This window comes from Aythya marila (assembly GCF_965140915.1).
Source record: "Aythya marila genome assembly, chromosome: 9".
Classification (NCBI taxonomy): Eukaryota; Metazoa; Chordata; class Aves; order Anseriformes; family Anatidae; genus Aythya; species Aythya marila.
In genome coordinates this window covers 10,015,157-10,039,655 of record NC_139050.1, presented here as the reverse complement: position 1 = coordinate 10,039,655, position 24,499 = coordinate 10,015,157, and the positions used below count along the sequence as shown (strand labels likewise).

The window sequence follows — 24,499 nt, the reverse complement described above, 5'->3', positions numbered from 1 at the left end:
CTGCTTATGTATTCTTCATTCAGAGACTGTACTGGGAATAAACAAGATCAATAGCAAATGCATTCTTGCCATACTAAATTAGATCTGAAGCAGAACTTGTTTTAGTGGGTTAATCCCTTGAGAATTGTGGGATCTGATAATCTCTTGACTGTAATAAAAGGTTATTTCAAATACCATTATTGGCTATATCTACATATGGTCTACAAGAACAACAATATTATGATCTATATAATTAAATATATCTACAGTAAGTTTTCATTCCAAAAAGTGGCAAAAATTTCTAGGTCCTTTTTCCATGATCATTCTGTCCTAAATCACTGCATTTTACAAGCAATCTAGACTCATTTCAAGAATGAATGAATAAATCAAATAAATAGTAGGGAAGGTGGTAAATCTGACGACTATAGGAAAAGTATTTCAAAAGATCATGTTATGACTTTGTAGAGGTTTACTTCCACAACAGATGGTGCCTATTAAACTCAGCAGACTACTCCTGAGAGAAAAGACTTTCTCATCAAAGGTGTTTTAACCTTGTAACTGTAGAGTTCACCCCTTTATGAAATCAGGCAGTTTCAAACTGAAATACCAATGCTACAGATGGAAAATATGAATACCAGTTTCATTTAAGCCAATGATGTTAACTGAAAGAGAAGCCAAACATTTCTACTGATGTACCCAATTCTTAGTTGATGAGTTATCCAAAAACTGGGTTCAGCTTTGCTTACTTAAGCAAAAATACAGAGTACTAGAAAGCTAGATCCTAACCTCTTTTTGCAAGATTTGATGGTACTTTTGTGCAACACCCTGTTCCACCCTTCCAGGTATCCCAGAAATTTGTACCATGCTTCTTGCTTGAGGCAAAAAACGGAAAAGAAGAAAACATGGAGGTAAAGGCAATATATACCAGTGTGCCCTGTAACAGATTTGATCCTGGCAGTACCATGAAATGGCATAACTTCCAGTTAAAAGAAGGTGAAAAATTTTAAGGCTCGGCTGGTCGTAGTTTAGGCTGAAGAAGACTGAGGCTGAAGGCTGATGTAGATAGTGAATAAAGTAAGTAGTACTGCAATGTTAGAGGATTGTGGCTGCTTCTGTAAGAGTCCGCTTTTTATTCTTTCCAATTCTGATGCACCTTCTTTGAAACCCTAGCTGGTCTTTTTCTTCTATATCCAGCTACTATGGAATCCTTGCAGATTACGGTAATACTGGGTTTAACAACTTTCTTTGTGCCGGAGAATAAGGCTGTTTCATTAGAATGCATATCTTCTTAATCATCCCTGACTTTCTCTTCAAAAGTAATTACTGAAGTGTGTACTAGCACTATACTTAATAAACTAAGTATGGTTTCCTTAATGCAAAAAAGAGAGAACAACTACAGTGTTACCTGAAAAAAAAAACAAAACAAAGTAATTTCTAGAATTTAATTTGTACTCTTGGTGTGGAAAATCTGACTCTAACACCAGCAGAATTTATATGTTTGGAAAGGCAAGAGAGGCAAGAAGTCATTGTACTTGTAACCTAGTTAGAAAGCACTAAGATCTAGTGGTATTTGATGGCTTTTTATAGTTTATATCTTCAAAGAAAGTACATTTTAAGTCACCTAAAAAAAAAAAATCTGGCAAACATAACTAATGCATAGGTAAAGACGAACTCATAGGCAGGCATAATCTACCCATAAGTCTTAGAGCAGTACTGTCAAAAAAAACACCAAACTGATGTTTTTCCTAATCTGTTTAGTACAGAGGGGTTCCTCCTACAACAATTTATACTACATAAAAAACATACCAAGCATAACAAAGAGGAAATTATACAGATATGACCTGTAACAAAACTATTCTGAAGCCTTAAAATCAAGAGGTATTTATTGGTCTTCCCTTTTAAATTAATTGTAGCACTAAAGCATCATGATAGACCTGATAGAAACTTCTCAAATAGTGCCTTTACAGTCACATGAGTAGTACCATTTTCCTGATTGATATGTATGTAATTAACTGAATACATTGGAAAACAAGTGGTAATATGTGAAAGCCTTAGGCCATTTATCTTCAATGAGCAGTCCCATAAATGATATTACAAGCTATGAATTCACTAAGTAGTACACAGGAGAAGAACACAAACTTTGTTCCATGCTTACAAGTGCTTTCATTTTTATCAGATTTGAACATATGACAACAGCACCGGCAGTGCAAACCTTGCTTTTATTCACTAAAAATTCAAAGGTAGCTTGCCATTCCTTACATTATGCATTTGACAGCTCTAAAACGTTCCAGTATTTCTAGTCTTCAATTCAATTAGTTGAATAAATTTGTTTCAAATAATTTAAAGTTTTAAATTAATTCACATTAATAAAACATTTAATATCTGATTTTAAGCCCACTTATTTTTGGTCATACTTGATATACAAACAGTTCAATGTTTTCATGAAGAAAATAATAAAAAAAAATGTAAATGTTTGTTTTAAATTACTGTTGCTCCTGTTACCAATTCCTAGGGTAAAATCTTGGACTGAAGTCAGAGGTCAAAACAGCAGGTATTTCATTCAGCAATTTACGAAACCACAGACCCAGCATGCCCTTCATTCATGTCCACTGTACTGCACAGTCAGCAGATTTCTGCATTTCTTTCTACTGGTTTCTGAAAGCGGTAGGATGCACCTTTTAGGAAAAAGAGGCCATCAGCTCATAGGTGTTTATGACTGTGATGTAGTATTTCAAACCTTTTCCATACTCTCACGTCTGAATTCTTTTATTTTTAAATTTTCAAGGCTTCCAGAAAAGTCAGGAAGGTGGAAAGCTTAAAAATAAAACAAACAAACCCACAAACCAGAGATTTGTAGCTATTCTTCCCACAGGCAAATTCTGAAGAGCAACAGAATAGAAAAAGACAGGAAGAAGTACATGAGATGAAAGTATAGAGGCCATTCTGCAGAAAACAGGAAGAAAAATGGAAAACTTTTCTGATTTAAAAGCCACTGACACTAAAGCTTGAACTTCAAAACATTTAACAAAAAGAATCCATATGCAAATTTTCACAAAAATTCACTTTGGACATAACCACATTACTTGCCAAAGGTTTGATATGACAACTTTATCTAACTTCACTTAAAGAACTGAGCTGATGAAACATTTAACGCAGCTCTGGTAACCTAATTTATTTTCTACCCAAGCCAGTTAATAATTTGCATCTTATTTTCACTTTGAATGTTGTAGGCTTTCACTTCAAAATAAACACATTGCAAAAATGACCTTGAGGCTCAGAATCAAGAAGTAGAAAGTTCAGATCTGGTTCATCTTCACCACACATGAAATTAAAAAGAAAATTAATTCACTTCTATCCTTCAGTCTTACCTGCCAGTTTTTGAATGCGGTTAGCGGTATCTTTTTAATACCTCATAGAGGTATTGGGGACGTATATTTATTTCTGTACATTATTCAATACAGAAAATTTTATAAAACCTTAACATTACTGGGACCTAGGTAATGTACAGGTAAGCATTTTTTTTTTAAAATGTGCAATGGTCATTTACTTCACAAATTCTCCCCTATACTCACACACTAAAAAGGGGTTTTATAGAAAAAACTTAAAGTGTGTTTTATGCTTTATACCCATAATAAAAATGTGAACTCCGACACAATGAATAACTTTATTTTCTAAGTTATTAAAAATATTAAATATGTTCAGAGTATCAATTACGTAGTAATACATGAATGACTGAAGGAGGAAGCATTTTACCACATGCCAAAGCCAGCAACATTTCTCACAAACAATTTTGCAGTTCCTCATGTAAGGACCATTTGCAGGAAATTACATTTGTCATTCAGTCTTCTTTCAATGCTCAATAGCATTCATCTGTAAGAATAATATCATTCCACTGACCACAAACAAAACTGTGTTCAACTAACCAATAAATGACTGTCCTTCTTAAACCAAAACATTATTATATTTACAACATTATTCCCCTATTAAAACATTATTAATCAAAGTAAATAACACTATTTCCTCTCTAATTTGCTTTCTGAAATCCTGCCCAACAGCAAAGCAAGCAGTTGTTTGGTCTTTTCTTTTGCCAATCATACAATGGCCACTTCACAGCGCTTATTCCTGGTTTTAGCCTTCAATTTCCTTAGGTAAAACATAAATCTATTAGCTTGCTCCATGCCCTCAATTAAGGGCATAGAACATTAATAAAAATCAAAATGAGTGTGTGTCTCATGTTCAAGCAAGCTAGCTCATAAATCCTGCGCTTGTTGACTCTGTCTGCACCATATGACCACAGAATTTTTCAGAGTGTCTTACAAGAATGTGTCAGGAACAACTAGAGATTCAAAGCTCAAGCTGAAAGAGTGTGGACTCCTGTCTGCCCGATTCACAAAGAAAATGTTAATAAAAAACATTCTGCTTTCAATATTGTGCACGAAGTTCTTACACAGATTCCTGCTTACTTGCAATTAAAAAAGTAACACTAAACAACAGCAGCAATCATAGTTGACTGATGGCAGTTTGAATATTTATTCATTAACATTGAATTCCTCAAAACAAAACAAAGCAAACAAAACAAACAAACAACAAAAAATAATAGTGAAGATTTTGAGGTGGAATGTGACACATGAGAAAATCTTCATATAAAGGAAATCCACCCACTTTCTTGACCAACAGTACCACTCCTAAAATCAACTTGAGCGTGCCATATCACAAACTTTCGAAGGGGGAGCCCTTTAAAATCCAGAGAACACTATAAGGCTAAGAATTTAACAGTGAGGAACTTTCACCAATTTTGTTTCTCCAGTAACTAGTGTCTTAAAGCTGTCCAATACAGGGCAAGGTGAGCAGAAGATGCAGAGCTCAAACCACTTCTGCAAATCCTCTTAAGAAGTTACAGGTTTCTGGCTTACCTATCAGAAAAGAAATGAGAGGGAAGCAAGAGAAAGAATGGGAATAATTTCACTGTGTACTTGAAGTACTTAAGTAGTTCTCTTCAACATGTGAGAGACCCTTTTCCCCTGCAAAAGAAAGCTTCTTTTCTTACATGAACTTGATAGGTTGGTTTGTCCTTCACAGCTTAAGAGGCTGTTTCAACCACTAATTGCTTCTGGTTAGGAAAAAAATATATATTTATTCCACAAGCATGGCTCTCAGCCTTTAAAATCCAGAAAGGTCAGAGTACTTGTGGAGTTTTCTGTTTGTTTTATATCAATAACAGAAGGCAAAAGCAGACAGTAATGCAGATCCCCAAAGCAGCTCTAAATGCACAGAGTTCCAGAAATGGAAACAGCCTGGTTGTCATAGCAGCAGAGCATGATACCTGAGCTAATTACTCAGGCTGAGAGGCACAGCTAATTAGCCCAGATGCAGCATCATACTGACACAGTTATAATGCTTCTGGGACCTGGGCACGCATATTGCTGATTAGACGTTTCAGCTTGCTTGCAACTGGCTCAGAGATCTAAGCACACTACGCTGCGCTTTATGCAAGTATTCAAGAAAACAAACAAACAAACAAACAAACAAAAACTTCAAATAAGAAAGCAATGGAATAGAGCACCAAAAAAATCACAGAAAACTGAACACTGATCAGCAAATTGTCTGCAAGAGAGAAGGATGCCTGTATGCGCACTACTACAGACCAAGCTACAAAATTTGAAATTGAAAACTCAGTCGTACGAATACACTTTCTCCTTCCAGCCAAGTGAAAGTTAATTAAAAAATCCGTTTATCATTATGACAGCCTAAATTCAAGAAAGTTCCCTGTTAACTAAAAATACAAAACCCAAAAATTATTTTCTGTCAGACAAAGAAGGCGGCAAATACAACAACACCTTCTTTATGGGCTGTGAATACGCTGAAAAATAAATATCTCCCACTAAACAAACAAACCTTTTTCCTGTGATGGTAAACAGCATTTATTTGCTCTTTTTCCAAACATAAAAGCTATTTTAAAACTGAACACTAACTCTTTCATCTTTCTAAGGTACTATCTATACAAGATCCTCCTTCCTTTCAGAAAATGCAATGCATTTAAAAATGGTACAAAACAAACAAAACATAATTTATTTTTAGTCAGTTTACCAGCCCTTGTCAGCCATTCTCTCACAGAAACACCACGTCACATCACAAAGAAAACTACAATAAACTGTGAAAGGCAGGTATTCTTAAAGAAAAAAAAATATATATATACAGGATAAAGGAAAATTTAACTCTTTTAACTGTCTCTTTTTGGTAATCAAAATCAGTAAAGGCAACAAGCACACCGATTGAGTGGGAAAATCAGTGAAAAGATGGTATAAAAAGTGATTTTAACCCCAGTGCAAATCCTATTATTGAACAGAGATGCTTTTGGTAGTTGAACAGTACAACCTTCTTATTTATACTAAATGAACCTTAGAATACAAGAAAAACTACTGAAGTCATGCTAAAAATAAACCTCTGGTGTTTTAATTGTCATTGTATAAACCAGAACACATTACATAGAGAGTAACTAATTAAATACTCAGAAGAGCTGACAAAGGACAGACAGATGCTTGAATATCTGGTTAATATTTATTCAAAGTTGCACAGATCTTGTACATTAGCCTGCAAAATACATAAATTTTAAATTTTTAAATAATTTTTGTAACATGCCTGCTTATTTATATTTATAACAGATCACTTATAATTTCAGGAAAATCTCTAAGAAAAACTGGAGGATGCTAAGAGGTTCATTCCAGTGCATGCACTGCCCAGTAGAATGGGATAAATACATAAAGATCTGTATTCCTCTACATATAAGGATATTTTTGTCAGGGTCAATACTATTGCTATGTAAAGCTATTAAATTATGTGCCTAAAGTATCTAATTGAAGTCAAAAACAGGCACAGCCTCTTCACCTTTTTACAACTGTTGCAAGAAATGTCAAGCTAAATGCATTTTACATAGATTTAGATATCAAATGCTTCTAAGACCTATCATAGCACTAGATTTATCAAACCTAGCATCACTTTCAAAGTTTCCTGAGGAATTTTATCTGTGATATATTAGAGCATATATTCTTGCCATGAAAAATAAACTTTGGTCTTCCTCACAAAACAGAGGAAATCCCCAAATTTCCATACCTCATTTTAATTAAGGATAGCTTGTTATTCATTTCACGCTATACACTCTCTTCTGAAAAAGCTTTTACTTATTCTATTGAGCAGGCATGTTTACTAGAATGGGAAAGGGAAAAGCCACAACTGAGAACAGGAAAGAACAGAGCCGTTTGCCAGGATTGTAACCCTGTTTACAGCTGCGACCATACACACTGCAAAAATTCCATCACAGAAATAAATCCCTCAAAACGCACTGTAAAGTCAAGGGACAAGTCATTTTGGCTTTCTTTTTCCTATCATTGCTGTTCAGAATCGGAGGACCACTAACGTGAGCTCGGCAGAGAGACACTCCTGTGGGTGCAAAACAGAATACTGAAAACAGATAGAAAGTCACTATAAAAAAAATGAAACAAACAAACAAAACAAACTAACAAACAAACAAATGTTAAACTACCACCAAGAAAAAAGTAAATGACATCAACCACTTAAAGTGCTGTGCCAATAATGGAAAGCTTTTCTGGGAAGCCATGGCTCCAATAGCATATGGTTGACAGCTGGCATTCAGCCTCTGTCAACCAGAAACAAGAAGTTAAAAAATACAATTCTTCTGAGATTTTAAGAGTGCTGCTTTCTCCAACAAGGAGAAAAAAAGGAAGTAGAAATTACAGGAGAACAGCAAGGGAATTAAGATATACTTATGACATGACTACACCAAAAGCTTCCATTAAAAATAAAAACATATGGCCATGAATCCTCTTTGGTTTAATGCCGCCCAAATTCTTGAAAAGACATGTCTTTTTTTTTTTTTTTTTTTTCATATACACCTTTAAAAGAGAGCGTTAAAAAAGGGTGAACAGAATGCAACCATCTTTACACAAGCTGCAAAACAAGTCTGAAAAATATTTTAGGCAATCTGTGTGAACAGTATAGACACCGACAAAGGTTGGTAACCTAAACCCTAAGCTTTAACCCTTTCACAGAATGCTTTCACAACTCCAGTCTTTCCTATAATCCATAAAATAAATTTCTTTCGTTAAGCTACAAAAAAAGTTTTTTTCTCTGATGCTTTTAACTCTACTTGGGACTTCTCCTTACAGTTAAGAAGGAAGAAAAGGGACTTGTATCCAAATCATTTGATGGTCTAACGGTGTGTTTGCACATCAGTTACAAAATGGGGAAAAAGCATTTTTGAATTATAGGTTATTTTCAATTATACTCAAAGCTAATTACAGGAAGCATCAGGAAACAAACAACGGTTTGGTTCTACATGCTACAGAGGGAGTAGAGTTTTGTCTCTCTCTGTTTTCAAGGTTAACTGTAAAAAAACAACACATGAAAAACTCATTAGAAAGCACAATGTTGTAATGGAATGCTAGAAATAGTGTCCTATTCCAGGTAATGGAGGCTGATTAAATAGGGTATAAAAGACTGTCCACACTGCTGACTTGATACAAGTATTACAAAGGAAGAAGTAAAATTGGTGCTTTATCCAAAAAAATCTTCTCTTGCTAAGTGAAGGCAACTGAAGCTTGACTCCCTCCTCTTCAGATGAAAAAAAATCTTGTTTTCCTAGAGAGACAGGAATAAAAAAGCAGTTGAAGTATAGCTACACCCACTAATTCTCGTAATTAGAAAATATTTGGGAAGAAAGAGAAAGGGGAAGTAAAGATACGCCTACCTTGATTAACAGATCTTTGGTCTCCTTTTGCTGACGAGTAGAGTATCTCTGGGAGGATTTGTACACTTTAGGATGATGGCAGGAAAGTGAGAAAAAGAAAGGGTATGCCCTTGACAAATAAGCTTTAAATAAAATTATTCCTGAATGCAGACAATATTTCTATATCAACCATGCATATGAGGAGTACCAATCCACGTGCCTCCCACATCTTTACCAGCATTTGCACTAACGCACGTTTGTATGACTGTCAGATTTATTCTATACAACTTGTATCCAACGTTCTGTACCTCGACATCCTGAACACTGGATAAAGAAGTTGATTAAATCCAGAAGTGCTATGTCCCTGTCTTGTTTATATGATTCAATCCAGTCGTCCACCACAGACTGTCAAGAAAAAAAGAATACTTATCAGACACTCTTAAAAAGTGTTTTATTAAAGACAATCACTATTCTTTTCAGAATATAATTTTATAACTGAGAATTTATTTTGCATAACTTTATGTGTGTGCAAATGCAGAAATCTATACGCCTTCTCTTAAGGTGGAGACAGAACAAATATTGTTAGAGAACAGAACTATATGCATTGTTTTCTGGTATTGTAATCGTATAAACACAGATTCAAATTCAAATCACTTTAATTTCTCAAAACCCGCAGTATTTATACAGTTTCACAGTTGTGTTGAAAAAACAAATACTATAATTCCATACAGAATGACCAACATGCACTCCCAGAAAACTAATGAGTAGAAACGTTTGGGGATAAAAACTGAATTTACAATGCATAATGCACATCTCAGTATTTCTAAAGGTCTAAGCAGTATATCAAGCATTCATAAACGCTGTACATAGTTCAGGAAGACAGAATGCAATTAGGACTATTTTGTGAATATAAAACATACAGAAATTGGTCTTACAGTGTTTGGGAGTCAATAATTCACCTGAATCACTGTATATGAAGTGGAGTCAGTTTCAATCTGCACTCAGAACTATATATAGCCAGGATATATTTTTATAATCACTGATAAGCAGGCGTAGCATGCAGTGATTATTATGAAGGATAGCAGGGAGAAGGACAGAAAGCATACAGGTGTCAAGGTTTGTCATTTGTCATGTATTAATCTCTGGCGACACAGTAATGCTTCAGTGGCTTGATGAAAAATGGCACTAAATGAATTTTGCCAGTCAACACAAAAGTGCAATCACGTCACAGCATTGGAAAAAGTTAATGGCAGACATACATCAGCCAAAAGGAACATGGAACCACACAGTGAATGGCAAAGCCTGTAGCTGCTTCCCATACAGACATATTCTGACTATCGAACCCCGTCAGCGCAGGGGGACCCAGGACTTTTAAAACTCCTGATGTAAGTACAATGGAGCAATGAGGACAAAGCAAACAAAGTAACTGTGGAAATGCTTTAAGAATTGTTCTAGAAGAGCAAGAAGGTTTGATGAGGTCCCTCTTCAGCCTGATTCAGGCTTAAGGAATACAGGTATGACCTCCTTCCACGTCACTAACATACAGTATTAGTAAACCTTTCTATTTGGACCTCCTTAATTACGTACACAATAAAGGTAATGAATTGTACATATTTAATGTAACCAAATAATATATTTTACTTACTTTACTAGGAGAAAAAAAATCTTTACTATTCCATGTATGTGATGGTATTCATTAAGAGAAGCTTGATTAGCCTGACTATACTATGGGAGCACACCTTGTAAATGGATTATTTTATTTTGGGTAGTTCATGTTTATAATGCATTTCTATAAAATTAAAAATATTAATCCCCCTCAATCAGCTTCTCAACCAAGCTGGAAAAAGAATGAATAGGAAGGTCAGAATTCAAATTACTCAACTTCTTGGAAAAAAATTGCCTCTTTCTGAACTGTCAGACATAAGGATAGGTTCTGGAAACATCCCTCTGCAGTTCCCATCTTATCCATATGAAATCTCCCCTGATTGCTAGTAGGACCTCAGCAAGTGTTTGGAAGAGGGAAACAGTGAGAAAACAGTTTTGTACATACTAGGAACAACAGCCTCTATGAAATGAGCCAACACACTCCATCTTTAACACAGGTCACTATACTTGTTCCTAACCCAAGTCAGGATGAGAATATCAGCATTCTGATGTTATTCAACAACCAGCATGAATTTCTACACATTCAAATTGCCAAAAAAATAAGTTTTTAGAGGTTTTGTCTACAAATACACTTGCCTGCACAGTAGGAGAAGAAATCTCACAAAACACTGCCCATCTGCTACTTAGAAGAAATCAAGAAGAAAGTCTTGGCCTTAAATTAATCTTGTTGAGAAAACATAAAGCAGTAGCACAAAACTGACTATCCAGAATGCTTCGCTATTTTTTCATCACAAATTTAGCCCTCTTCCCGTCAGTATCAATCATTCATAGAATTCACCACAGCACATAAAACCAAACTTAACCAAATGTAAAAAATTATTTACTAAAACAAATATTGACAAAGCTTCATGACCAGCCTGCTGCTGTACTGACAACTTAAAGCATTTGTTTGAACAGCTTTATTAGTGTAGATATCAGAGCAACATCCAATTGCCAGCAGCTAATTCTTTAACTGAAAAAAACAGCAGCTGTGCTGGGTCAGACCACAGGTTCTCCCACCCCACAGGGCTTCATGTAGGGAAAAAGGTAGTAGGGCAAGAATATACCAATACTTCCCAGTTACTCTCCCAGACTCTTAATTTGCAGCTCAGAAGGTTCCTGAGTGTGAATATGGTTCAACAGACGTTATATTTCCTTTCATGAATGTGTCTGTGAACCAGAAAATGTTACCATCTACAGCACCTTGTAGCAGTATGTCTCAAGGGTTAAATACTCACTGCAAAAAAGTGCAACTTTGTTTTAAACTTGCCAATAGCTAGTTCTATCTGATGCTACCTAATTCTTAAGGAAGAAGAGAACACAAACCTCCATCACCTATTTCCATTTTCCATGTTTCCACCATATTCTCCACTTGGCATCTCTCAGGCAGAAGAATCCTATTCTGTGTTGTTGTGGCTTGCACAGAAATACTTTCATGTCCTTATCTTTGCTCATCCTTGTCACACATCTCTTAACATTTTCTGGAGTTTATTATATTCTTCAAGCCTGGAAAATCTCAGATGTTTTTTCTGCATGTTAGGAACTAGTTCTCAGCCAGTGTCTGTGCTCTACCCATAGACTTGTTTCACATAAAGCACTCCTTGTAGAAGTAAGGCTAGCCTGAGAGATTCCTTTCCAAATTCAGTTTTGCTCACTGCAAGTGATTCTGGTCTGTGCTATAAATTATGTCAATGAACCCATCTGGACTTAAAAGAGGAGGGTCAGAGGGAAGACCTGTACGAAGATCTTTCCATTTTGATTCTTCTTCTTTTAAACAGTTATTTAATTGCTTTTCGCCATACTACTTCAAAAGCATAGCATGAGTTCAGCTCATCTACCTTCTGCTCTTTTTCAGTCTCTTTATATACAAAGGATTTGTGAGGGACATGCTATGTCCTTGAGCAAGGGACAGCAGGCAAAGACTGCCTCCTGTATTGTCTGCACCTCATAGAGGATTGACAGAAAGTTTTAGCTAACATTTTTAATATTTGGGTACAATTCATCTCACCTAACTTTACATGCATAGCCCACATAGTCACAGCCAGCCAGTTGCTCCCTTCACAGTGAACAGTCTGTGTGTGCTATACATACTTGCATATATATATAGCCAATATTCAGTGGAGTTGACAGCGTAATTCATCTGTGCAGAGCATGTTTGCACTGCGAGGTAAGGTAACTCCTGCCTAAACCTGTTCATGATTACACCAGGTAGAATCCACTGCATCTCAGGGGAGATGAGGGTGACAAGGCACAGAGGCACCCAACCTGTGGGTATCACCACCCAGCCACACAAATCCCATTTGCTAACCCCTAAACACGAGGGGGGGATTTTTAGTGTATCAAAATCAAAGTAACACCCACACATCTACAGAATTCAACCTCTCATGCACATTTGGCATGCTTGTTGGTAATTTTTTAAAAAGAGATTACAGTTTAAGGCAACAGGAGATAATGAAGCCAGACTACATATGCTACAACAGTTGGAACTTAATCAAACTGTTAACTTTTGATGCAACAGAAAAGAGCTATAAAAACTGAAAACGTTAGGATGAAAAAATAAAAAGATACACATCAGACTGAAAATAGAGACAAATATCAACTGAACCAAAAAATCCAGCAGTAATCCAAAAACCAGGAAAAAGGCCAAATATGAGAGAAAAAGAAATCAGGCAGGCAACAGTAGAGCAAAGGGTGCAGCAAGGAATCATTGCCAGAAAAGGACAATTTTGCATAAACTTGCATAGAGGAAAAGACTCCTGTTAAAAACAAGGATATCTAGCCAACAGTCCACAGGTTTCTACAAACCCTGTCAGATGATTTCATCTTGTGATCACCCTCCTTCCAGTCACCCCATGTTCAAGAGCTTCTCAGGCACAAGCAAGCAGCAAACTCCCTTAATAATTCTCCCAGCAATGGCCCACATTTGGTCACCATCCTGCCCTGGCCCCTTCCTGTCATCTGTCCCAAACGCAGGATGGACACTGCAGTGAAGGCACATGTAGTGACAGGAGGAGGGAAGGACCTTTGGAAAGGAGGGAGCTACAAGCCGGCTCCATCCAGAAGAATTAATCCCAATGAGAGGCTTCTCACCTACTGCTGCAAAACACTTCTGGAAGATGGCAAGCTTAGGTTGCACAAGTTGTTCTGGTGGTGCCCATCTGCTACCAGATGTTTCTACCTTCAGATGCAGTAGGGAGCATGGATCTACCATACGGAAATAGGCACTTCACATGCTCTGCATGACAGAGGTGATAAATTCAGCATTCCTAGGAAGCATGTGCTGCAGTATTCTGCCCAGGTGCAGGAAACCAGCACTTTCAGGATTCACCACATTCAGTGAGTGTGCACAAGGGAAGGGCCCTGACAAGGTTATGAAGTACAACAAATGAGAAATTACGTGAGCTTCTCATCATCATTACCAGCTTGGAGTAAGGTAAGGAGCATTGTAACTAAATTTTAAGAAAAGTCAAAAACTATCTAGCTCAATTACAGAGATGAAAATTACTCCAGTACCACCCACAACTCCCTCTCACTCCCTGCTCACAAAAGAAAAAAGAAAGCAGCTACATATATATATATATATGCACGCACAGACATATATACATGCATGTACATCTATATAAGCTATAGATATACGTATATATACAGAGATGCACCACATCTCTGAGTCAGTCATTGTGACAAGCTCATACAAGTACATTCTACATAAATGAGATTCAGTATTCTTTCAAATTTGAAAAATGCTTCTATTCTTATGAGAATTGAGTGAAAAATCAAGATCTTCGGCAAATGACAGATGACAGATAGTACAAATACGTAGTCAGCACAGAGATTTTCAAAAGCCCATAACAGCTTTCAAGAGAATCTCGCAGAAATTTACTCTGCAATGACTCTGCTTCAAAAACTACCATGTAGCACAGTTGGAAGACAAAATCTAACATGCCTAATAGGCAAGAAATGAGAAGCTTAAAGAAAGTTAAGGAAGTAGCAAAATAGATCCACAGTCTGAATAAACAGCTTAAAACCCATCATGGAAACTCTACAGATATACTGACCTTCACATCTCAAGTCTGCTAAAAGATAAACCAGAAATTTTTTTAGTATTGAAGAGAAATAGCAGCCTGACTTGCCAGTAAAAGCAAAAGTGTGATGCAATGAACGAAATAATGAAACTAGTTATCTTATTACCTCCTGGAGGCTTTTCAGCTATGAATCCATTTCATATTCCTTCAGAGCAAGAACATTACTACAGTTCAGAGCGTTAAGTGCTGGAGGAACCACAGGGACTAACTGCAGATGATACTTTGCCAGCTCATGTAAATTATACAGTCTCGCTAAATATTAATGAAAGTTCATTTCATAAAGCTATTTCCCAATTTAAATTAAGTAACAATTTGGCAGCAGTGCTACTAAAACAAAGTAAAAACAAATGACACTATATGTTCAAGTGTAAGATCTGAGTCAACTGTAAACTAAGGCAAATCAAGGCTGAAGAACATTTAAATAATTTGCCGTTTCATACAGCTGATCATGGTCATGCTTCACTTACAGTGAAAACAACAGACAAAAAATGACTGGGATGGGCGTACAGTGTGTTTATATAAAAGTTACCAAAAAAATCAAAATAAAAGTATGTAAGGCATAATAATGTCTTCTGCCAATAAAGAGTTACTCATATGAAATTTGAAGCTTATTGAAACAAGAAAGGAAAGCAGAGAGAAATTAAAAAATTCCACTATCTGTATAAAGAGCAGCCTGAAGAGAAAAGCTAAAAAAACGTGCTTTAACAGGTGGTGAGAATAACTTAGAGAACTGTGAAAATAAGAACATAAGGTAAGAAATGGAAGTAGCAAAAGACTTGTAGTGCTCTGTGTAAAATTCTTTAAGTTAATTTATGCAGTTGTTTTTTTTTTTTTTTTTAATAACACAAATCTTTTAAGGTCAATTTTTGTGAAGACTGACGTAATTACACAGACAGTTACTGGGGAGAAGGTAGTCCCTAGCATGTACAAGTATGTGCAGTTTCACGTTCTGCATTAGACCTCAAGATGACTGGTAGCATTCCAAATTGCAGACAGCAAGTATAATAGACACCCACTGAAAAAACTAATATAAGGTTAATAAAACAGAACTGTAGACTGAAAAGCTGCAATTTATCCTTTTTTCTCTAAAGATGGTCATTTTAAATTATGAGAGTTCATGCTTTGCTAACTCCTAGTGAGTATTTTCTGAAAATGATTCTTTATGGTAAATCTTACTTTAATGCAACAGTACCTGTTTCTTGTTTCTCTTTTTCATAAGCAGAGACAAGAAAATCTGCTTAATGCAGTGTCTATCTATATAGCTTTTTCTTTTTTTCCTGAAGCATAGAGTGGGAAGGAATAAAATCTTAAAGTAATTTATTCCCAATAAAACTAAGAAATCCACACTCTCCATACAGACCTATCTGTGTTTGGCATTTCACATAAATACTTACTTCTGTGCAGTAGAATGTGTATGAAATAACTTTATGCAGAGAAATCACTGTAACACATTCCGGGGAAACATTTGGGTGAAAAAAACACACTTTGGAAAGATAAAAATATTTTGGAAAGATAAAAATATTTAGTTCTCAGAGTGCTACAATGGCATGATTTAAGTGGCATTAGTCTTATGTGCATAAAAGGTACTGGAAAAATTATCCTTGCAGATGGATTAAGATTGTAAGAACTACTGAGAAGTACTCTTGTTACAGCGCATCTGCATTACTCAGAGCTGCACTTCCTCACCTGAGTCCTCAGAAAAGATGTAGAATATGCAAAGGCCTCATACCAAGGCAATTTTCCACAGTGGTACAGATTTAATGTTAGCTGCTGATCTCTCACAATTTACATACTACACAATTTTTTAAGGGTTGTGTCTGTTTAACTGGAGCCAATCACAGGCATGAACGGTTCTGAGGTGCTACTAAGCATAAAAAACAGTTATATACACTGTGTATGAGCTTTGAAAATCCTCAGGGAGTGCAGAAACAAAATCAGTTATACCAATAAGAGACCCATCAATTTATTAAAAGGCATACTTCAAATTCTTTTGCTAGCCTAATTTGGAAATAGTTCATGGATCACCCCAGATAATTCAAAAAATGATTGCATTTTGGAGAGTAAAAAACTTGCAGTTATTTTATCCTGTAAGCTTTACAGAATGTGTACTTAAAACTCCTGAGGAGTTTCTGAGACAGCTTGGTGAAACCCAAGGTCATTATTCATCCTTCAAGTCAAAGAATAAAGCACTGTTTGAATTCAACAGAGGATAATTAAACTAAAAAAATGCCTTCAACATAAAAAAAAATGTGGGTGATAGTTTATATCATATGTTTGTATACTATTACACCTTCAGCAAAGACCTTTACTGAAATAGTCAAGGTAGATGCAGAGACACTATCCATTGAAGAGGACTTCTAGTAGGGAGAACAGACAAATTCGGGAAAAAGAAAGCCATTAAGGCTACTGTTTATACAGAAACCATATTCACCCTGAGATGCAAACAGGCAGAGGTAGGGAAAACTCCTGAACTATATTTTACCTTCTTATCTACCCTCTTGCTTATCTGCCTTTGACAGAGACAGGATATTGGACTTTTGGTATGATCCAGTTAGACCCAGCAGGCTTTAATTTTTGAGCTCGAGTAAGAAGGCATATACGTAAAACAATTCCTCCCATAAAAGGTAGCTATTGTCATGGTTATACAGTCACTTCAATCAAGAATAAGTCTGAGCTGCTGCCAGAGATGAGTTGAATCAGGGAGCTGATCCAGCTGAAAAAACATCCATCAAAGTGTCACGTTCTAATTAAATTTATTTCTTGGTGTGACTACAAAACACACAAGAAAGGTGTAAAAAAACAACAGCTGTAGGTGTGAGAGAAGGTGGGACCAATCTGTTCAACAGCAGCCTTAGTTCATGCAAGATTAAAGCAAGCACATAACAATTCCTCTTAACTAGAACCACTGGGAGGACTAAGGAGCATAGAGATTATCTATATTGCATAGTAATTATGTAATTAAAATAACCGTGTGATAAAATTCCAGGGAGTTGAGAAGTAAGCAAAGCAAAATCTAATCCATGCTGAATGTGCTGGAAAGCAGCTGATTAAGCTGTGCAGTCAGTTGCCCTGCTGTCAGCCTCCTTCCCGGGGAGAAAGCACATCTGAGGAGCAGCCTGGCTCTGTGGGGTGGTGCTGGGGGCCTCTGCCTCAAGGCAGTGCCCTCTCCTGCTCCCCGCTCAACAGCCGAGGTGCCTGCCACCACCAGCACCTTCTGCAGCGAGACCTGAGGGAGAAGGGTAAGGTTCAACCCTTTGATTCTCTGCAGCTGCTAAGGTTGGCCCACCCTAACTTGTACTTAAATGAAACTAAGATTATTATTACTAGAGAAAAAAGGGGTGGAGAAGAGTATGTTGACTTGACACAGGAACTGGTGCAATTCCACAGCCTGACCTGTGCAAGGAGGTAGTTTACAGACCATATTGGTCTATTTCTGCCCCAAATGTTATATATATCCAAAGCTATTAGAACAGTAAAGGATATGCCCTATTAACAAGATATATAAGCCACATCAGCTTTCTGGAAGAACTGATTATCTTACCTATCTTGTACAAGTTGTCAAATCTAAAAGCGATAGGAGAAGATACTGGAGGTACTGGGAATTCCCATCAGAAAACTATTTTGGATACAGATGTTGGTAACTGTAACTATTCTAAACCTAATACTAAAAGGAACTGGCAATCATGCAGTATGATGCTAGTGCATACAGAACAACAACAAAAAAAGCGCTGCTGAAAGCTTTGCCTGCTTTCCCTCTCTGTTACTATTTCCAACAGATCAAACACGTAATTGTAAGGGATGCATACCCTTTATTTTTGCAGGTATTGATTTTGAAGTCCACAGTCTGCAACAAAGGCAGGTGGATAAACGCTGAAAATCAGTATTGTACTGAAAGTACTGTTAACGTTTCGGAAATATTTTAAATTAGTATTAGTGACATGTTTTAATCCTTTTGGATAAGCAACTGAGTGGAAAGAAAAGGTCTCGTGATGTTCCTCCTGCTCATGAAAGTTCATGCTCATGACCTTTCTAGCCAGTAAATGAGCGTCACAGTTAGCCAGCTTGAGCCCAGCAGGTGTGAGGAAGAAATAATGTGTGAAGAACTGAAACTAGGAAACCAAGAGAACTTCCTCATGGGACAGGGTAAGCTTACCCTGCTACAAGTGCAACTAAACTGGAACAGGGAGAGCATCTCAAAGTACTCAAGTGTGCCCAGATGGGCAGACAAGAAGAGCAAGGACTGAGGTATATTCTTGACTTCTGGTGAGACAAAGAACCAGTAGCACAATGAAAAATTCCCTTTCAGTGTGCCAGAAAGCTCTCTTTGGATACAGATCCTAAATGCACATTGCCATATAGTGGAACCATAGACATGGAACTCTGAACCATGTCTAACTCTAAACCACAGCATCTTTTATTAGCCGAGCATAGGCAGAGGGTTCAAATATTTCAAAAATCAACATCTAAATTGACGTTTGCAGTTTACTGCAGATAAGGACGACTGGCTATGCACATAATACAGAGTAATCTCGGCATAGATCTGTTCAGGTTTGGGTATCAAATACCTTGTATGATTACTGATGATTATCTCCGATTTTCTGGGGGAGGCACAAATCTCCTTTGCACACAAGAAAGCAAAATGCTATTACGCTTGTTTTGACCAACACCGAAGTACAAACTTTATTACAGCTAATTGGACATAATTAACTCTCAAGAAATTTTCAGATTGAAGCCTAAACAAAATCTGCAACCATCACATGCTCTTTACTTCACTGCTGCCTTAACACCAGGGTCAGAGACCAGTACATAAGCGCCTACGAAAGGTTAAGCTACGAGTCAGCCTCTGCACTGGGGCTCAGCTGCAGGAGTGGAGATTCATCCATGCCCTTCATTCCCACCAGGGTAAGCTCAGGCAGTTCAGCACATGAGAAATGATGATACAGTCTGCTCTGCCTGCAGAAGTTTAGAGTGGGGAAATATACTGGATATAGCTGTGTCCATAAAAACATTCAAGGTGCAAAAAAGAGACAAATGACAAAAAGCAGAAAAGTGTCATTAATTCCCTAACAAAGAAAAATGTGTGTCTAAAAAGCTCTGCAAACAATCTTAACGGACTAAAGAACAGTACCAGCAGAAAACAGGAAGGTAGGTAGGTCATATTGCACTACATACGGAGAGAGCTGCCAACAGAAAATCTTCCAAAGCAACCAACTACACAATAGGTTACAGAACAAACTTTTTAAAAGTGCCAACAATCCAATGCTAGGTTAACGTGGATATCAGACTGATTTACAGAGTTCATGTGAGACTTAGCTTGGATACAACTAACACTTCATAACAGAAGCAAAGATTTACATGCAAAGAGCAGCTTTGAAGTTACGTGTACTTGAAAAACAAGATATTAACGTTACTTTGTTTCCCTGGAAGAACCAAACAGCAGTAATCCTGAAGAGAGGTAAATGAACCCTGCGATAAGAACCAGAATAGAGGACAAACTTAAAAGAAATGAGAGTTGAATTCAGCTACAGGCTTCCATGAGCTGGCAATACAAAGATAGAAAAATCTAACAACTAAAATATATTCTGAGAGCACACAGCTGGAGCAGATAGGTCAGGAATGAAAGCATGTTAAGGAAAAATTTCAAATAATCTCTAAATATATTAATTGAACTTTTCTGTTTTTCATTGCTGGAAGCAAACTTAAGTGCACTACAGAAAAAAGTAGGTTCATGTTACAGGGAAATAACTGAATATCAACAAAAAAGAGGTTCTAACAAATGTAAATATAATTTATTTGAAAATTGGCAATACTGACAAAATTGCTAAAATTGGCCAGAAAAAAACCTGCATCAAAACTATGAGTAAGAAAAATGCCAAGCATTCCTAATTGTTAAATAAAAATCCCTAAGCTAATAAGGAAAACAAAAAATATAAAGATGCTAATAAACTTGGTTTATAGAACCTTTGTTTCAATGTGGGATTATCATCCAGAAGTTCAAGTTAAAAATAATTTCATCACATGGTAATTGCATCTTGCTTCCCACTACACGGGTCTGTCAATTTCTTTATTTTTTAGCAATAGTACATTTTTTGAAGGTACACAAGTGGCACATACTCTTGAACTTAGGATTATGATTGCTAAATATGGCCCTAAAAATGGGGCATTTATGCCCCAAGCCTTCAAATAGACTTGCCTACTCTTTTACTATTTGTTTACATGTTAGGAACGGCTTCCAAAGAGCTATTTACTTCTTTCTCATCTGAGCAAGATGTAGGCTAAGGGCATTTTAAGCATGCGTATGCACATGTATATATAGGGGTGTGTGTGTTTATGTATATATCTGTACACAAATAGTACTTTTTTCAAAACAACTCCTTTGAATTCAGTTCAACTTGAATTCCAAAGGTTTCTTACTACAAACATGCAGGCTATTTCTTTTAAGAAATTCATTTGTGGAAGACTTCTGTTGGCATCTCTTTTGAAATAGATGAAATGTATCAAAGTCAATTCCACACACGCACTCAGTCATCAAATATCAAAGCAATCACACATTCCTTCTCATTTGGCGCCTGCAAATATCAATAACTCTAAGACAAACATACTACGTAAAGCATAATATATGTTCGGTACTGCAGTAAAACCAGAAAATAGACTCCAGATGTTTCCTCAAATCCTGCCAAAAATAAAATTTGAAAATGTGTCGAAAACCAAGGAAAGTTGGAAACCCCAATATAAAACATGTACGAAGAAGAGGCACAAAGAATCTGTAGCTTTGTTAGCAGTAAATTTGTTCTGTCTTCACCTAGTAGATAAGAAGGGTCAATCCTTTGAAACTGTAAAAACAGCCACTATGAAGAACAAAATTACTGATATTTTCTTCCTATTTATTAGTACTTTAAAACTACATCTCAGATTTGAGGATCAGAGAAAATATTCCATAGCTGGAACTCATGTGGAAAACTACATTAGTCCTAGGTTTTATGCTACACCAAAAGCAACATTAAGAATGGTACTTTGCTCCTAATTTTCCTAATTTATAATTTTGCTCACGTTAGTTGGCACCGCGTAAGCAAAACATACGAACTGATATTGCATGATTCCCTTTTGTTGAAATGCAAAGTAAACGAAGTTTGCTTAAACAACCCTTCAGTAGGAACCACTGTTGGCTTTTAACTGCAATGGGTTATTGGTATTCTGGGCCCATGTTTCTCCTTTGAGTGCCAAAACCAAATAGCTGAAGCACAGTAACTTAAAAAAGCATACAAATACTGTCAGAAACAATCATCTATAGAGGTTCTTCAGATGGGACTCATCTGGCCCAATAAATGCTTTAAGACCTCAGTAACTGATCAAAACTTAAAACGAGTAAGAAACACCTCCAGAGGCAGTTCAATATAACTATCTTAGATATTTATCTTATAATGAAAAATTCGCCCTCAGGGTGTGTCCATCTTTATCTTTGTCCCTCAGCCACAGAGGAAGTCTAGGCAACTTGTTTAGCCTTCATCTGTAGCTCTGGTGGGAAACAGCAAGAATGCAAGCTGCAGTGTGAAATACTCAAAAGTGCTTCAGCCAGCAGCTATTTTGGGGGAAAAAAAGAAAGAAAACTTTGTATCCATCAATAGTATCATCTTATACTTTTTCTTCCTGTAAAACATATTACGGGCTATCATTTAATGGACTGCTTAATACCAACATGTATTTACAATTTGAAAGCAATGGACAAAATAATGGAGAATTCAACTGAAATACATGACTTTTCTGATCTGTCTCGTTTTTCAGAAATATGTGGCAGTCCCCAACTCAATGACAGCACATTCTGTTCTTTATCATATACAGACTAAGATAATGTTAAACATGAAATTCTACTGGACCAATATAGCTTGTGAAAAAAAGCCAACTGTTTACAAAAGCATAGCTCAGAATGAACTCCTACAGTTGGGGTATGCTGAATGATGAAAGTGTAACACAATTAGTTATTTTACCTGCATAGCACTCTTCCCCAGCTTAACCACCTCAAACAAAGTGACAGGGTCCCCTTCTCCATTCTGCTGAGGGTGGCCATTAGCTCTTCCACGACTTGCTCCTCTGGCTCCAGCCTCCAAACGACCTTTGTCTCCTGGAGACTTCCTAGGTTTCTTAGCGGCAGACTGGGCAAAGAAAACCAGCAGAGTGAAAAAAAAAATTTATTATAGCTGTGACATCTGACATCACTCAAAAGTGTCTCTATAAATCATATACATATATTACACATATATTTACACGCTCACACATATAAATACACGTGGATATCACAGAATAAGTCAGTCTGAAAGGGATCTCAGGTCTCCAGTCTGACCTCTGGCAAGGTCAAAGCAATGTCAGCTATGAAATGCAACCATGTTGATTACGGCTTTATCCAGGCAGGTACATGTATTTTTAATTATCACTACTCACTGAGAAACAACTTTAAAGCTACAGTCAAGGAATTCAACACTGCTGAATTCCCAGTGTTGAAGTACCAGTTCACATCAATATCCATATTAGTATTAATCAACACAAACAGACAGTTGACAGCATGACTAGATATACATATATGAATGGCAGCAAATTACAGACAGGACAGAAAAAGTGTTTTCTGTTGGCAAACAAAGTAAATTTTCAGAATATATAATTAACTTCGGAAGACAACAAGTAATTTATGAAACATACACTTGTCCTGTTAACAGCCTATTTCTGTATTTAAGTAGACATAGAAATTTTATAACAAAGATTCAACTCCTCAGTTCCAGTAAAATTAAATAACTAAACTTACAATCAAATTTAACAGATCATAATAATAGCCCCTTTCTTGCTTTAAAATTTGGAGTTAAACATTTTCCTTGGGAAACTAAATTATTCAATGTAAACTTTTTCCAGATTCTTCAAGCTCATAATCAGATGCTATAGATTCCACTTGTGATAGGTCACACAGTGAATATTTTGTTTTGAATTTAAGTCACTTTTTGCAAAAAAAAATCAGTTTTGGGGGAAGAAGAGGGGAAGGTGAGATTCCTGCTACAATCTTATGTCTAAAATCTTTTTTTTCTCCTACTGCAAGGCAGACGAAAGCAAAAGGTGCCACAGAACAATGAAGCTATTTTGAGGAATTATGTTAAAGAAAACATGCAAGCAACTCTACAATTGTACAGTATCCTCATGGTACCATTTACCTTGACCACCCTATCACCCAGTTTCCATTAAAGCTTTTAGAAAAGAATGTGAAGTCAGCATTTTTGGTTGCATCTTCCAACTGCAGACATGTTACAAATTTTCCCGCAGAGGAAAGGAATCTCCTTGCTGGAAGACAGCCAGTAGAAGACAAAGAGGTACCCTAGCCTTGACCTTGCCCTAAAACTGTCGCTGCCAGTGGGGACAGGGAGATAAAGAAAAGGGCAAGGTGGAGCACAACTGCTTCTTGCAAATACTCAGTTAAGGATTTGCATACAAATGCAAGATGGAAAGCTTAAAATAATGGGAGAATCTCTATAAAAAGTTTCGTGGATAACATCTGTATTTATGAGTAGAAGAATATGAGATCTCTGCCAATTATTGTTTTGCAAAGTTGCCTTTACCAGCACGAAAGCTATCAATAAATACATGGAATGTTTGAGCTCTACCAAGCTCTGAAGAGACACACAATCACTATTTAATAAATAAATAAATAAATAAATAAAAAGTTGTTTAACTTAGATTTTGATTAGATAGTAGGAAGAAATTCTTCACCCAGAGGGTGGTGAGGCCCAGGCCCAGGCTGCCCAGAGCAGCTGTGGCTGCCCCATCCCTGGCAGTGCCCAAGGCCGGGCTGGGTGGGGCTGGAGGCAGCCTGGGCTGGCGGGAGGGGGCCCTGCCCAGAGCAGGGGGCTGGAGCCAGGTGGGCTTTGAGGTCCCTTCCAACCTAAACCTATGATTCCATTTGGGAATGTATAATCCACCTGTTCACTCAATGTGGGTGACAATAAGCTATAAGCACTTAAACTAGCTAGAAGTACCGCTAAATGAAAGCAGGAAGGCAAGCTGATGCCCTCTTCAG

At 36.8% G+C, this 24,499-nt stretch overlaps 1 protein-coding gene across 4 annotated transcripts in view; it reads right to left on the bottom strand.

The window, feature by feature from the left end:
- STAG1 (STAG1 cohesin complex component) overlaps positions 1-24,499 on the bottom strand; it is a 180,333-nt gene that overhangs the window by 104,241 nt on the left and 51,593 nt on the right. For 3 of the 4 annotated variants that reach the window (XM_082767502.1, XM_082767501.1, XM_082767504.1), the window contains 2 exons: positions 22,434-22,613; positions 9,031-9,127 (listed from right to left, as the gene is read on the bottom strand). In XM_082767502.1, the coding sequence (XP_082623628.1) occupies positions 9,031-9,127; positions 22,434-22,613 (277 nt within the window). The remainder of the gene's footprint in view (positions 1-9,030; positions 9,128-22,433; positions 22,614-24,499) is intronic. The other variant, XM_082767503.1, reaches the window with a different exon arrangement.